The 17,301-nt window shown below is 44.0% G+C and overlaps 1 protein-coding gene across 2 annotated transcripts in view; it reads right to left on the bottom strand.

Moving 5' to 3' along the window:
- kcnd2 (potassium voltage-gated channel, Shal-related subfamily, member 2) overlaps positions 1 to 11,702 on the bottom strand; it is a 205,116-nt gene extending 193,414 nt beyond the window's left edge. For both annotated transcript variants that reach the window (XM_037538398.1, XM_037538387.1), the window contains exons 1-2: positions 10,717 to 11,702; positions 9,207 to 10,408 (exon numbers count right to left, since the gene is read on the bottom strand). In XM_037538398.1, coding sequence (XP_037394295.1) covers positions 9,207 to 10,315 — 1,109 coding nt within the window. In that variant the 5' untranslated portion in view covers positions 10,316 to 10,408; positions 10,717 to 11,702. The remainder of the gene's footprint in view (positions 1 to 9,206; positions 10,409 to 10,716) is intronic.
- Positions 11,703 to 17,301: the final 5,599 nt, after the last annotated feature.

Raw genomic sequence — 17,301 nt, forward strand, 5'->3', positions numbered from 1 at the left:
AAATGAGTCTTAAAGGGCCCATATCATGGAAAACCAACAATGGAAGTGTTCCTTACATTATTGGAAATGAACCTGTTTGATGTTGTGTGCAAGCGCTCGTCAGCCATACAGTCCATATATGGAAATGCTCATTCAGCCTTTGGCAATTCAGCCCCAGGCATTCATATTGAAGTCATAAGGGAAATGTAAAAATATGATAAAATTGTAGAATTTTGTCCCCTAGGCTACAAAAACACCCTATTTTGAGTTCATCATGGGTTATCATAACCATAAACATACCATGAACACATTAACATGTGACAGGACTTTAGCTACTAAAACTGCAAGAAAGTTTTTTTAGGCTACCCACATTTGACATGATCATGTGATGTGTTATTAATGTTTTGATTGCCTGCTTTGCGAAAATTACCTCTCCAAGTTAAGTTGCTTGCAACTGTTTAAATGAGTTGCAGGACATGTTATACTATGCAACTTGTGTGGGTTTCAAGCAACTAAAATTGCATGAAAGTTTCAAAGCCAACATACAAGGCACAGTGATAAAAAAACTACCTGTTTAATTGTTACAGATGAAGAGATGTTGAAAAATGTCATGTACAAATGAAATATGACTGTTATGAAGTAAACCATTGACACTTTACCTAGAATGAAATGTTCAATGTTATGTGGATAAACTTCCACAAAAAACCCTTCCTTTTAATTTCTTTGAGCGGAGCGAGTGATGGTGGGGATCACTTGAGCCAGTGATTGTGTGTTTTCCACTTTAAACACACTTAAGCCATTTTAAGTGATAAGGGTGCGAGAGAGAAGTACAGAGTGAGAGAAAGAAAGGAGTCCAATTAGCCTCTCAGTGTGGGATGATGGTGAGGGAGTGATACGGATGGATAAAGGCTCCTGCAGTCACACAGGAGCACCACAGGGGTTATTCCACATGACAAAGAGACTTTAATTACTTCATTATGTGCCCTTTGTGTCACCACGACTGAGCTAATGCGCCAGCCATTCAGATGTAACCCTGAACTCATCCTGTGAGAGATGACAGACATATTGCATTTATGAGGCTCAAGCACTTTCTTTCCCTCTCACTTTTATAGCATCACATCCGAGCGCAGCACAGAATCAGATGCCTCTCAGAAAACATGCAGAGCCACACATCAGTTACAAATAGTGCCAGCTATTATAAAAGCATGATGCAATTTGATATAAATTATTTCTCACGGGTAGCTCATTGGAACAACTGGGGCGATTCTGTTGAAAGAGGGGTTCTGAACTTTCAGTTGACATCATGTTTGTGCTTATAAGTAGAAGCGTTATTATGATTTGACTTTGACTTTAACGAGATCCCATTCTTGTGTCTACAGTCTGGTTTTGTGGATTTTAGCCATGTCTATCATTTCCTGACATCAAAACAAACAGAAATAGTCAGACGTGCAAACCAGAACCTGGTACAGAATATAAACTGAATCTAAATGTAATTCTTTGTATAATTATGGTATAACTGAGTAATTACTTATGCACATTTGTAATTACACTGAAATAATGGCAAAAACTAATGACCTCTAGCTGCTTCACTTCAGTTCCCCTCTCTCCAAACTGCATGACTTAAATATTAGTTTCACAGCACTTACTGAATAATTTATAGCAGTTACCAAAATATTAAGACTTTTGATTAAGTGCTGTTTAAGGGTACAAAGGGGAATTCAACAGATATGACAGGACATCTGCAGAATTAAGTGGTTAAGATGTAAACACAGTCATTCAGAGACGTTTAATGTGAAAAGTGCCAGTTTAGAGAAACTAAAACAGCCAGACTTGTTCACAGTGGTGATGATAGGAACCAGGCATCCCGAGTTTACATCTATTATAGCTCCTTTACAGAACGCGATTACATGAAATGGCTATTAAAGTGCTGCCTGGTACCTGAGACACTGTTTTAGGATGGCTTTGAAATACGAGTGTCTTAAATAACCTGGGTCTGCTGGGGGGCCTAAAGTTTCATTATACCTCTGTAATCTAAGAATAGCTCAGACAGTTTGCATTGAAGTCCCTGTAGTTACTGAATAAGAGGGGTGGGAATCTTTAGGCACCTCATGATTAGATTACCATTCAGAAGCTGCGAGGCAATTATAAAATAATTATTGATGCACCTTGATGCATCTTTTTTTTCTATACAGGATTTCTATTTTCTCACTGTGTGAGGACTTGGTGGTTTTAAAGCAAAGTATTTGTAATGATCCATAATGCATTTACTTCCTATATATTTTATTAATAAATCAAATGGAAGTGATCTAGAAGGCTCTCATTCACTGCCCTTGTTTCAGACGCTGCTGCCACTTATCTGTGATAAAATGCGCTGTTGGGGTGACATAAGATCCAGTGGTAGTGGATGTCCATGCAGCAAATGTTACAGCCGTCCTACCCGTTTAATTCAGTGATTTTATGAACTTCGGTTTTGGTCTCATTGTAGAGGGTCACAGTGTCAGTAAAATATCTTCGAACGCTGAATCTCAGCTCCAAAGTGTGCAGCATAGCGCGAAAGCCCTGGTTCTCAATGACTGAGAAATGACATGCACAAATGACTAGCTACAAAAAGGCAAAGAGATTGAAGACAAACACATGAAGACGAATGGACTTGTTTGCATTTATAAGCACCTTAGTTGGTTTCCTGGAATGTTAAATCTGCGATGAGAGACTGTGAAACCATAAAGTTGCGAAGATGAAGTCGTTTCTCTTTCGAATTTCCCCGTTCCATCTTAAATGGTGCAGGACCTACACTTGGCGCCTCAGGCAGAATTTAAGGTAGAACGGGAAAATTTGAACAAGAAGCTGGCAAATGAGAAGCAACTTCAGCCTCATATATCAGTCAAACGTTGAGAGACATTTTACAATAAGCTGCTCTACTTGCTCTAAAAGTTTTCTGGCGGAGACGGGAGGAAAGTGGCTGTAGCTAAAGCTTGAAGCAGAGCAAAGTAAGTCCGCGTTTTCGTTCATATTTTTTAGCCTATCCTAGTGCATTAACACATACTGGACATTACATTTTGTGGTTCCCAATGTGGTCTAATTTTTGTTGAAAGGACAAAATGGCTCTTCTTAACATTTGGGGCTGTGACTCCTGACCGAACATGGCTTTTGGACGGATATCTTGCTCATCCAGTTGTGTTTTTGTTATGTGCCACCACAGACTCTCCGGACACTGTCCTTACCCACTTCCAAGTTCCGCTTTTTATGTTCCGTCAACATTACGGTATAAATTAAATGTTTAGAAAATCGATTTTTGACATTTATGAAACGATTCAGAATCGCTCACGTCCTGCACACCTAATAATAAGCCTTAGTATATAATAAGCCTGGGATTTTAAGGGGTAGATGGTGGAGAGGTACATGAAGGCAAAATGGTGATCAAAGATTTTGATTTTTTTTATATTTACCACTATTTTATCACTATCAACATTACCTATGACCTATAGAACTCTTGTAGAAAAACTGGTCTTTTGGGAAAACAAATATATGTCTGTATTTGTGTGGTACACATTGCAAACCTGGTTCATATCACCACCACTATAAAGAAATCAAAGACGGTAAGTTCTTCTACAATGAGCCACTTCACATCAAACCACTCTGAATGACTTTGTTTACATCTCACCAGCTGAACTATGTACAAATTTTAAGCTTGGATTGTAAATCTGCAAAAAAAGGGTACAGAGCTTTAACTAAGGTTCTGCTAAGTCTTTAAAAGCCCCTAATTGTGTGGGTTCCTACAGAAAGGAGTATTCAGCTGTGGCTTGTTTCAGTGTGTCTAGAGAATTTGAAGAGGAGGTCATCAATAATACAGTTGGCATTATTGCGTTTCTAGGAACCACACGTTCCTGCAGACACCTTCTGATCAGGGTTACGCTAATGAGAGTAACCCCATACTACAGCGGCCTGACACCTTGATGAACCCCTTTCACGTCTCTGTCCGCATCTTAACCTCAGCTTGACTTCACTGCCACTGTGCTGTCTGATTCCTGCCCCTTACCTCTCAGGACCTTCTCACCTGTCTGTGAACCGAGCAAGCCTGTCCTGCCAAAACCTCCTGCTCTCCCTTGTAGAGGACAAGCAGAGGGCCGAAATGTATTGCTTTTGGAAGTATTACATTCGTTCCTAATCAGAACCGCTGCCTGCAGCCAGGGACATGACCATGTAATCTACAAAATCCCCAGATTGTTACCTCAAGCCAGATTGAAATGAAGACTTGGCCTGAGAAATAGCTGGCCTAGGCTGACCCAGCGAAAGATAGTTAATAAGGGTCGGACAAACTCGGCGCTTTACTCCATTATGCCCTTTATAGCTTTCTCTATAATCTACCTTCATTATGTCGCTTTATGAACCCTGCACTGGAGGGATAGTAAAAAACTACGAGGAGAGATAGAAAATGACAGAGAGAGATAGAAAGAAAGAGAGAGTCTCTTAGGGCATGGCTGATGGGTACAGAACAAAATTAAGTGGCATTTAATTTAAAACACATATTCACCGCACTCAATGCACTTATACTTAATGCACAGTTCACTTTCACCTCTCTTTCTCTCCATCTGTCTTCCAGTCTCTCGTTCTCACTCTAGTCTGCACGTCTTAAACTCTGACAGCTGCTTGCTTAATAGATGCCGTTTGACAGTGAATAAGCCAATTAAAATAGGGCTGATTTAATTGAGCTGGGCTGAGTTGGCCGGGTCCTGGAATGAGTCCATTAGGAAGTGCTGGGCCCAGTGCGGGACATGTAGTCCATGTTTCCAAGTTATTTTCCCAACCCTAAAGTGGAAATCCCAGCAGGCTGAGATCTAAATCCCAGCAGGCAGAGATTTAAATCCCGCAGGCTGAGAACTTGGGCTCAAGCCTGAACATGCTTTAAAAGGATTGTTTGGTGAAAAATCAGATCAAATTGACATTACCTTAATACACCCAAGAAATTGCCATCATTAGTTTTGCATTGTAGTAATGGATGCTATTACGCAGCCAATTTGAATCATACAAGATGCATTCCTAAATAGATTAGGACTAGAAAATAGACTTTCTTAAGTGGTTTCTGACACTGTATGGCATACTGTGTTCTAATGGGCACAAATACATAGCACAGGGTGCCTATATGTCCTCTTTTGTCGTCAACATGCTTGCCCGGGGATTAGACAAGGATTTCTAAATTGCCTAAACTGTCCAAGGGTTAGCTTTGATCTCCAAGATAACCCAGCAGAGGTAACCAGTAGTGCCAATCATCTCAAAGTCTTTGTCTTTACTTTTAAGAAGAAATAGTATACAAAAGAGTCTAAACCAGCTTACAGAATGACCACAGTCAAGGTTTGCTGTGCTCCCACCCTATGTATCATGTAGCTGCAGCATTTCAGTGAGATTCAAATAAATATGTTAGCTATCTCATATAAGTGGCTCTAGCTACAGAGTTTTGGACAGGCACAGATAAAGGCTTCTCTTCATCTGGATGCGAGATGACTAAGATCCAGAAATAAGCTGGAGGGTATATCCATAATGCTGGGGACGAACAAGCTAAAACACCTGGGTGTCTAAAAGAACTGCCCCAAAGGACAGCAAACACTGCAGGGGTGTGTCTATCTGATCAACAGACCAGTTCTCCATTAAGTTCTAAGAAACTTTCACCCAGTCCATATAGGGTCAACACCCAACAACACATACCCAACAGAAACAAATAACCAACCAAACAAACAAAAACAGCATCACTTTACATAATCCCTGTTTCATAACATTGACATAACCACACCATAAACACGCTATGGAAGATGTTATGTGGTAGTTTTCCTGATAGTCCTGACATGGTTCCCAAAACCGAAATGGTTCTAGAAAAAACTGGTATATATATATATATATATATATATATATTATGGTATATATACCTTGAAACAAAAGGTTCTCTGAGCAATGCCTGGAAGAAACACTTTTGGTTCCCTAAGAAACCATGTTTAAAAGAGAGATTTGTCAGTGAAAACCCTTCAAAAGTTTAATAAACCATAATATAAATGTCCGACTCCAGTTTAAGGGTTCTTACTAGAGCCTTTACATTATGGGTTGGTTCTTCAAACTTCATAAAGTTTTTTCACACCACATTTACAAAAGTGGTTCTTTAGGGAACCAAAGTAGGTTCATCTAGGGTGTCATTCCACTTTGGCAATTTTTTAGAGTGATTTCTTGCTTTTGAGCATGTGCTGTGACCGCATGCAGCAATTATAATACATTCCAATATATGCCAAGTGGCTGAAAGCAAGTAGGGACTAGGCTTAATACCACCGTGATAACCGAGTAATCTCATCCTCTCTGAGCCTAATCTCAAACCAAATGTCATGTTTCTCAATGTCTGCTCTGCTCTTTTTAATGGTAGCACTGGGTACCACTGCAGATCATCCAGACTGGAAGGCTGAGTCATAGTTTCATCTCCTCTAACCGCCATCCCCAAGCCTCCACCCCCAATTACACATCCATCCTCGCCATGCCGCCCACACAGCTGGCTAAACACAACATTAAAAAGTGACATGGAGATTTAGAGAGGTCCCTGAGGTCCATGAGAGGGCAGAGATGCTTAGTAACGGCAGCCTTGGCCACTTGCTGAGGTTCTGTGTGTCATCAAAGGAGAGACAGGATTAGACCGAAAGCTCGCACACGGAGCTGTAGCATAATGGATTAACTGTGAGAGGAGGACACCAAGGGTCTGCGGTATTACTATTAAGGATGCTTTGCTTTTCAACAGCTCAGGATCACATTCTCATTTAAGAAGCCTACAAGAATCAATCTGAAAACAGTCAAGCCACAAGAAATGAAGGAGTGCAGAGCTGCAAAGAATAAGACACGTCACCACTTGTTTTCAAACACAGCGCGGAACATCTGTGAGGTTAAAAATAAGCATTCAACAACCTCCAAGCATCTGATCTTGTAATTTTCCACTCTGAGCATCCGTCCTTTCAGCCAGGCTCCCGCTCAGGTGTGCAAGTGTGATTTAGCAGGTCTTAAAAATGAATGGTTTCTTTGGTGCAATGCAAGAAAAGAACCACATTTGATTCCCCAAAGAACCTTTGAATTGAATAGATTTTGTAATTGTAATGTTTGAAAGATGTTGTAAAAGTCAATGCAATGTAAAAGTTAAAGTTAAAGTCCACCCCAGTTAAAGTATTTCTTTAGAACCATATGTTCAAACCAGGAACCTGTCAAGAACATTCATGTTTAGTGCTCCCTCTGCTTCCACTATGGGCACTGGGGGCACATGAAAAAAAAATATTTGAAAAGAGGGGATGCGCTTAGGCAGAGTGGAGGGAAGATGAAAGGAGGGGTTGCGGAGATGAGGCCTCACAGCTGCGGGACTGTTTAGAAGACACAGTTCATTACCAGCCAGCCCTTATGAGTCAGCTCCTCTTCCCAGGGTGAAGAAGACCCACATGAAGGCTTCCACTATTAGCTCAGCACTGACTGGTGGGCACTAATTGCATTCTGTCTACTGACATTATCTAATCTGACTAGCAAGAAGTTGCTCAATGCTGGACAAACAACTTTTTACTATCACACCATTACTCACTCTTTTTCCTTGGATGAATGGCTCTAGAAAAACCACAAAAAGGTAGTTTAAAGGTATAAAAGTGGTTCTTCTATGGAGGGTACAACAGTAGAACAATCATAACTACACACTTAAAAGGTGCCATAAAGGGTTTTCTGTATGATGCCATAGAAGAACCACTTATGGTTCCTTAAAGAAAACCTTTCAGTGGATGGTTCTTTGGAGAATGATTTGGTAAATGAGATATGTGAATAAGAAGATCCTTTTTAAAGTTTTAATTATCCCTACGTAATATGAACGTTCTAGGAAGAACCCTTCAATTGGTATAGAACTTTTACATCATGTCAAGGTTCTTTAAACTGTGAGAGGTTCTTCATACTCAAAATCTCTTTTTCAAATATGATTCATTAAGGTGCCAAAATGATTTCTCTAGGGCTCAAAGAACTCTTCATGCCACCTTAATTTTTAATAGCGTTTAAAACAATTGGACAGTCATTACAGAACCAAGAACCGTAGAAGGCTAATAAGATGTTAAGACACCGAGGCAGACATGAGGTAAGAACAAAGCAGTCAGCATATCACTAAAGCGATGCATAAAATCTGCTCAAACAACCCTCCAAGGACTTAAAAAGCCAAGGCTTTAAATGAGAATTACAGCCTGCTGACCTGTTCTGCATGGTCTATCAGTGCAATCCAGGCGTGCTGCCATTCTCAGTTCTGTATTATGACAGAAACTGCTCTGTACTTCAAAAGCGAGCTGATCAAAGCAGCAGTTGTGTGCCGGAACGCACGGTTTGGTTACTGCCCCAGAGTGTGACTCACACTCTCGTGTGGGCCTGGCAGTGTCCATCTCCCGAGCAGCCGAGCAGAGCTGCGGGGCAGAGCGGCATGCGGGCAGCAGCTTCAGCACCGCGGAGAGCAACCGGCGCCCAGGTGGGAGGCACAGAGAGGCGCACTGAGCCGGGGAGCAAGCCAATTAACGAATGGGAAAACATATCAATAGGGGATGTATTACCGTAATCGCCTCCAACACTTGGTCTCGTAATAGCTGCACCTGCGGTCTTCCTGTGGGCTCTCTGACAATATGGGGATTGCAATTACACCACTGCTACAACTGCCACAGGAGTATGTCACTACTAGGAAATGTGCTAAAAAGGCAAACGTATCTGTTGGAGTGCATGAGTGCATATGAATGATAGAAGTTGGGACAGATGCAATGTATATGTGGCTGGGTATTTAGCACTTTGTGAGGACCATATGTCTCCAGAATGATAGACAGTGTTGATGCTGTGAGGACATTTGGCCAGTCCCCACCACCCCACCAACAGAATGCATTTTTTACAAGAAATAGCAGCTTTTAGCTGTAACATACTCCAAAGATGGGAATACAAAGGTGTGTATACAGGAGTGAGTTATACCTTTCATTGATCTCTGCCCTTGATATATGTCCCATTTTTAGAACTCCAAGTTCTAGTTGTAGTAAAGATATTACTTTCAACCCGTGTAAGTGCGTAATGACCGTAGATCACTTCTACGGTCATTTCTGCTGCACAGATGTACAAATGCAAGCAATATTCAGTTTTCTTCACTTTATAAGCACCAGTAAAATCCACACCCTTACATACACACAAACGACCCCATCCCAGAACCCTTCAACACCTACCCCAGTGTTGTCATGGTGACGATGGTATACCAGAAAGCAGCAGGGATGCTGGTGAACTTGCTGGAGTTGGAGCCCTTCTCAGCGTAGAACATGACGGTGGCAAAGATGATGATGGCCATGGTGAGGGAGAAGAGGAGAAAGCCCAGCTCAGAGGCGCAGCTCTTCAGCGTGTAGCCCAGGATTCGCAGACCCGCCGAGTGGCGGGAGAACTTGAAGATGCGGAAGACGCGGAACACCCGGAGGGTGACAAAGGCGCCGCTCACATCTTCGTTGTCTGTCATGACCAGGCCGATGTAGTAGGGCATGATGGCCACCACGTCGATGATGCTCATCACGCTCTTCACAAACTTGTAGCGGCTGGGCGCGGCGATAAGGCGCAGCAGGTACTCCACGGTGAAGATCATGACGCATGCTGTGTCCAGACAGAAGAAGGCCAGTGCATACCGCTCGCCACATGACATCTCCTTGGCCCTGCTCCCTGTGCCACATGGCACCGTCTCCACCACGTTGGCCATCACGGATACGGCAATGAAGAACCCCGTGACATAGTAGAAGACTAGGGCCATGGTGCTGGTGTGCGGGTTCTCAAAGGCGCGCCACATGGACTGGCGGATGGTGAGGTCCAACTGTGTCACGTCATTGCCATTCTCATTATCCTCATCATCCTGGATGCGCTCAGCATTCTCCCGGCGCCGATCCTTGTACTCTTCATAGCAGCAGTCACCAATGATCTCAGGGATGATGCCGAAAAACGCCAGCTCCTCGTCATATGCTGAGATGCATTCGTGGCGCGGGTAGTGCAACTTGCCCGTGCGGTAGAAGTTGAGGATGTGCCGGAAGATATCCGGGTCACGGTCAAAGAAGTACTCGTTGGTCTCCTCATGGTAGAAGAAGTCACGCTCTGTGCTGCCCAGCAGGGTGTCTGGGTACCTCTCTAGTGTGTTGCGCCACGTCTGGAACCGGCTGCCACTCACATTGAGGATGATCAGCTCGTCCCGGGTGTGCCTCTTATCACGTGGAGGAGGGGGCATGGGTGCGCTGGCCACGGGCATCCAGCCTATGGCCGCAGCGCGCGCAAAGGGCAGCCATGCTGCGACTCCGGCCGCCATGGTGAGCTGGTGGGCACGAGGTGGTCTGGCTCAGGCACACTCAAGGCTCACTCCGGACTGCACTCACAGGTCCGCCACGAAGGCAAAGGACATCTAGAGACCAAAGACAGCAAGAACTAGTCACTAAGTTCCAAAGGCTCGGCACAAGTGCTTTATTTCATACAGTGCCACACAGACAGTCTAACAAGCACTAGGAGAAATAGCAAAACGTGCTTTGCGCCTGACAGACTTTGTTAAATTACTATAAATAAGGGAGAGGAAAGAAGAAAAATGGTGTTACTATCAACGAGGGGTTGCATCCGTGCGTAAAACGAACGCTACCCCCATTCAGCCAGAACAGCTCAGGATACATTACACCCATTTACACTTTTCCTGACGGGGCTGAAACACATTCAACTTACCTCCACATAAATCCACTCGTGCTCTGAAAGTCAAAAGCCCAAAGCAGTTGGCATGAATCGCGGTCCTCTCTCGAGCCCTGAAAATACGCAGACTGAAAGTAAAAAAAAAAAAAAGCAAAAAAGTGCCCTAAATGTTCCCCGCGCGCGCCGCAGAGGGTGCAGCAACAAGTTCAGCACTCAGGTAGTTTGTGAAGGCGATTCGGGCGCAGCGCTCGGTCGCGCTCAGCCAAGGGCACTTCGGAAAACGGTGCCGGCGCGCGGCAGCAGCAGCCTCTGCGTTTAACAGCGATACTCTCCAGCAGAGCCTCACAGCGGTCCATTCATACAACGCCGAGAGAGCCCCCCTGACCGCAGCGCGTGTGCGCGTTCAGCGTGGAAAAGAAATCCAGTCCGGCTCTCCGTGTCCGTCCCCGCTCGCCTCTACTCCATCAGCCTTCCACAGGTCCAGAAACAAAATGCACCCCACGGCTGGCAGGACAGCAGCGCTGAACCGGCGTCTACCACGGGCACGAGACGGACGCGCGCGCTGCTGAAGTTGCTCCGTTCACCCCCTCTCTCTCCGAGCCACCAGCGCAGAGATGTGCGCGTGCGGTGGAGAGCGCGAGCTTCTGTCCAAGGCGTGTCACGTGCTCAGTGAAACCAAGCCCCCCTCAGGAGCCGGCAGCGTGGTCGCTTACACTCCGGGAACGTAAGCTGCGGCGCAGTGTGTATGCGACAAAAAAAAGCGGGAAAAAAAAAAAAACACAGATGCCCGCACCACGCGCAAAGTGGCCTGCGCGCGCTCCACGAAACCACGCAGGGTGAAACAGGAGGGGTCGTAGTAATGCGCGTGACCTGAGCTGAAACGCTGATGAGAAGAGCAAGGGGGTGGTGGGGTGTGCGGCGCGTGCGTCGGGGAGGTTGCGGGGTTCCGTGGTTCCTGCGCTTCTTGCAGGGCTGAGGCGCGCGCAGATGCGGAGCCGCTAGATGGAGACAGCTTTCAGTGCCTCACCGGAGAAGCTCAGCGCGAGAGCAGCTCGTTCAGGTGCTCGAGTCGTCACACACACACACACACACACACACACACACACACACACACACACACACACTGTATGGTCGGTGGTTCAATGGGAGGATCCTTTATAGATCAAATGGCATATGAAGAAAGGCATATCCATTCCCGTCTTTATTAAGACACGTAACAGCGTATAAGTTGCTGGAAGAAGAAGAAACATGCCAATGCAGTTAATGTAAGGAGAATATCACCAATTTTTACAAATTTCAGCATTATAGAATGGTCAACATACACCAATCAGCTGGAACATTAAAACCACTGCCTAGTTTTTACATTTACTGTCCATTTTATCAGCTCCACTTACCACACAGGTCTACCCCGTAGTTCTAGTTCTCCAGTGGTCAGGACCCCCACAGGACTAACAGAAAGCAAGTACAAGCTGGGTGGTGAATCATTCTCAGAACTGCAGTGACACTAATGTGACAGTAGTGTGTTAGTGTGTGATGCGCTGGTCTGAGTGCATCAGACACAACAGAGCTGCTGGAATTTTTAAACACCTCAGTGTCACTGCTGGACTGAGAATAGTTCACCAGCCAAAACTATCCAGCCAACAGTGTCCTGTGACCACTGATGAGGGACTGGAGGATGACCAACGCTAGGGGCTAACGAAGTATGCAGAGAAACAGATGGACTACAGTCTGTAATTGTAGAACTACAAAGTGCACCTGCGTGGTAGGTGAAGCTGATAAAATGCACAGTGAGTAAAACATTAAGGGTACATAAAGGGTTCTTTAAAGACATAGTCCCATATATATATATATATATATATATATATATATATATATGCGCAGTGGTCGACATTACAACCCTTGGTTCCTATCCCCACCTCTGTAAGGAAATCTGAGTTGGTAAGATTTAATTAACAATTCATGTCAAGCCATTCTGAATGACTTTGTTTACATCACAGGGATTGAATTATGCACACATTTTGATGGTGGAATTCATTCTTTAGTCCACTGGGGGGATTCTTCAATATATCATCAAATGATATACAATGAAAGATATATTCATTCATGTCTTTATTAGGAGTCAGATGATAGCTCATAAGTGAAACGATACATATTTTGGTAACATTTCTATGAATGTCACATTTGTAAGCATCTATAAACACATTCATAACTTGCTATAATGCATTCATAAGGCATTATAAACATGGCTGTAAATATTTATAAAAATGCATTACACGTTATAGCCATGCTTATTATGCCTTATGAATTGTTAGCATAATGCATTATAAGTACAGTCCATAACAAATTATAAGAGCTCATAAGTTGTATTTGTCCACTCTAAGTAAAGTGAAGCGTACTGGACTAAAGCCTCCTCCGTTAGCCCGGCACGAACATAACACTGCATATCCAATAGAATGCTAGCAGAAATTACCATAACTATAGTGTAGTGTAGTGTTACAGAGTGAAGGGTTCTAGCACTTGACGTTAGAACCAGTGAGGGAACAAATTACAATGACAGCACTTTACTATCTCACCTCTCCCTCTCCAGGCCTTCACTCCACAGTGACTTCACACTCAGTGTGATGACAGAGGGGCTTCAGGGGAGGGAGTGATGGGTGCCTAGTTTGCTGTGATGTAATGTAATGTTTAAAGTGAGAGCTCTTGTTAAGAAAAGCATGTTGTAGCAGAAATTCTGGACAGCCTGTTTGGACCATCTGAATATTCAGGACTGAACCCCCAAAGATGCAGCTCTAACAGCAAAAATGGCAAGAAATAAAAAACTGAAAATCACAGGACTGCCTTCTTTGGCACTGACAGTATAACATGTTATTAACACTATTTATAATGCATTTTCTTAATAATAATGTATAATAAACATGGCTATAAAGTGTAATTCAATGTGATTAATTTTTGTGAATAACTATGACCATGTGTATAATGCATTATGAATGCATTATAACATGTTATAAATGTGTTTATAGATGCTTACCAACATGACATTCATTTAAAATGTTACGCATATTTTATAATATATCATTTTGCTATGAGTCAAAGTAAATGTTGATTAAAGGAAAAAGCATGCAGGTCCTTTTTACTACCACAGCGCTGCCTCTATGTTGTTACCAGTTTAGTTTCTGAGAACAGTGCAGGAACCCACATGGGCACCTTTTACAGCTATGACAAGAGAGAGAAACACATCACTGGAGTTCACAGGGTTAAATCTCACAAACAGCTGATCAACTCCAGCCTATCAGCACGTCTCTGATAGTGGGGGATGGAGGGATGTGTGAGAAAATGCTAACAAGATCATGGCGTGAGTGACTGGAGGTTCTTATGATTTGTGTGCAGACATGTCCCCCAGGAGGGTGAGGGGACTTTTTCACGCGCCTGATGGAGTCTGGAGTCACAACACTTTGTCAAGGTGCATGAGCTCCATCACAGCTGCGCCAGTCGTGCAAGACGGTGTGTGGGGAGCTCTTAATGAAGTATCTGCAGCCTCCAGTGCTTCCAGAATTAGACACCCTCAGAAAGTGGTGAGAAAGAGAGAGAGAGAGAGAGAGAGAGAGAGAGAGAGAGAGAGAGAGAGAGAGAGAGAGAGAGAGAGAGAGATCCAATTATATGTAGATGATTCATTCAGTATTTCAGCACCACGGACAGGGGCCCTCATACCTTCATTAAATGTTCTTTCAATTCAATTAAACTTTATTGTCATTATACAATACAGTACAGTACAGTACAGTGTCAGTACAAAACACTATCAGGCTACTTTTTCAGTGCAGTAATAAAAGATAAATAGCAACAGTGCAAAGACAAAAGACAGTAAAAGACAAGACAAAATGTGCAGAGTCAGTAAGTACAAGTATCGAACATAGACAAAATGTGCATAGGTGCATAGATCTGTGTATAAAGTGTACAGTGCAGTTACAGAGTAGCAGCATAATGTTCAGGTAACATCTTAAATAAACAGTTACAGTATAAATATATAAATATACTAGAAATAAGGCTAGCCAGAGATGAAGTGCACAGCATACAGTCCTCTGAGCTGGTGGAGCTCAGTGTGTAGTGTGCTGGGTAATCAGGCTGAACATTAACAGACCTTAGGGTCGTTGTTAAGCTCAGGTCGATGCTGCTGGTGTGACCAGTTTGACAGCTTGGGGATAGAAACTGTTCTTGAACCTGGTGGTTCTGACTCGGATGTTCCGGTACCTCTTTCCTGATGGCAGAGGTTGGAACAAGGGGTGGCTGGGATGTGTGGGGTCCGAGGATATGTTGGTGTCTTTCCTTTCACATCAGTTGTCATATATGTCCTCTATGGGTGGGAGGACAGCTGCGGTGATGTGTTGAGCAGTTTTGACCATCCTCTGCAGGGCATGCGTTCAGCAGCAGTGGTGCTGCCATACCAGACGGTGATGCAGCTGGTCAAGATGCTCTCCACTGTGGCTCTGTAGAAGTTGCAGAGGAACTGTTGTGGCAGGTTGACTTTTTTTAACCTTCTGAAGAAATGAAGCCATTGTTGGCTTTTTCTGATGATGTGGGATGTGTTAAGCGACCAGGTGAGATCCTCGGATATGTAGACACCAAGAAACTTGAAGCTGTTCACCCTTTCCACCATTGCCCCCTTGATGCTCTGTGGTGCATGCTCTCTACTTCTCCTCCTGAAGTCAACAATCAGTTCTTTGGTTTTGCTGACGTTGAGGGAGAGGTTGTTGGCGGCACACCACTCTGTGAGGAGCTTGACTTCCTTTCTGTACGGTCCTTCATCATTGTTGGTGATATTGCCTATGATTGTGGTGTCATCCGCAAATTTAATGAAAGTATTGGAGCTGTGTTTTGGAGTGCAGTCGTAGGTGTACAGTGTGTAGAGCATTGGTGAGAGGACATAGACTTGTGTACAACCTGTGCTGAGTGTGAGGGAGGGGGAGGTGTGTTCACCCATCCTAACACACTGGGGTCTGCAGGTGAGGAAGTCCATAATCCAGCTGCGCAGGGTATGACTTAGTTCAAGTGTGTTGAGCTTGGAGACGAGTCTGAAGGGGGAGATGGTGTTAAAGGTGGAGCTGAAGTTGATGAACAGCATTCTAACATAGGTGTTAGTTCCTTCCAGGTGGTTGAGTGCAGTGTGCATTGCCAGAGAGACTGCGTCCTCAGTAGAAGGTGGCAGCCAGCTCATTGACACACGTTTTCAGGACCCGCCCTGGAATGCCATCAGGGCCTGCTGCTTTCCGAGTAGAGACCCGTGTCAGTGCTCTCCTCACTTCTTCAGTGGTCAGTGTGAGTGGTGCAGGTGGGGGCTCCTCTGTGGAGAGGGGCAGGGCAGTGTTAGCATGTTGAGACTGAGTCTCAAAGCGTGCATAAAAGTTATTCAGTTCAGCAGGGAGGGAGGCACCTGTGGTTATTGGAGCACTGACTTTGTTCTTGTGGTCCACAATTGCTTGAATCCCTTGCCACATCTGTCAGGGGTCTGAGTTAATGTTGAAGTGGGCTGTAATTTGTGTGCTGTACTTATGCTTTGCAGCCCTGATGCCAGCCTTTAGGTTGTGTCTGGCAGCTTTGAGCTCCTTGCTGTTGCCAGATTTAAAGGCTGCATCACGCTCTTTCAGCAGACTGCGAACTTCACTGTTCATCCATGGATTCTGGTTTGGAAGTGTGCAGATATGCCTAATTTGAGTCACATCATCTACACACTTCTTGATGAATCCAGTGACAGATGTTGCATATTTACATCAACCAGAAACTCTGTGGTTGCTGCAGTTTTGAACATGTCCCAGTCAGTACGCTGAAAGCAGTCCTGTAAGACTGACTCCACCTCGTCAGGCCACACACGCACTGCTCTCACTGTCGCTTTAACCCGCTCTCACTGTCGCTTTAATCAATGCTCCACCTACAAGTGTGTACTTTCGTTGCAACTGTTGCAAGGCTGGACAAGCTTTACATAATGCTGAAAAAAATCCAATTCAACCCAATGAATTCTTATTGGAGGTTTAAGTTTCCAGCTTAACCCTTGTGTTGTGTTGATGTATTTGTTACTCAGTGGTCTCGTGGACCCACCACATTATTATGTTTTTTAAACAAATACAGCCAAAACAATGCATGTAAAAATACCAGATATTTAAAAAAAAACACAAGTGGCCAGCAGAGGGTTCTCCTTTAGCAGCTGTAGCCAGTCAGCAGCCTGTCCTTGTCCACCCTCACACACAGATATGAACACATATATAAACACATACACACACACAGACTCACACACACACTAGCAGGCCATGTAGGAAGAAAACAGAGTGAAGGACACAGTACCTCCACACTTTTGTTCCTCGCGGGGAATACCCCAACACCACATGTGTAATATAAATGTGTAGGTGGTGTTTACAGTGTGAACAAACTGAAAATGTGTTATTTTACATTTTCTTCACAGAAAATGAGCAAAGACCAAACTGAGCTTGAAATATTAATAAATTGCATCACTTTTTCTTTTGGTGAACATTGAAAATGGGTCCCACAGACCCCAACAGCCCACAAAGGTTAAAATATTGTATAAGATGTAGGTGATCAACACTAATCAGGTTGGAAATGACAACAAGCTTGCCA

This window comes from Pygocentrus nattereri, chromosome 1, assembly GCF_015220715.1.
Source record: "Pygocentrus nattereri isolate fPygNat1 chromosome 1, fPygNat1.pri, whole genome shotgun sequence".
NCBI classification, from domain to species: domain Eukaryota; kingdom Metazoa; phylum Chordata; class Actinopteri; order Characiformes; family Serrasalmidae; genus Pygocentrus; species Pygocentrus nattereri.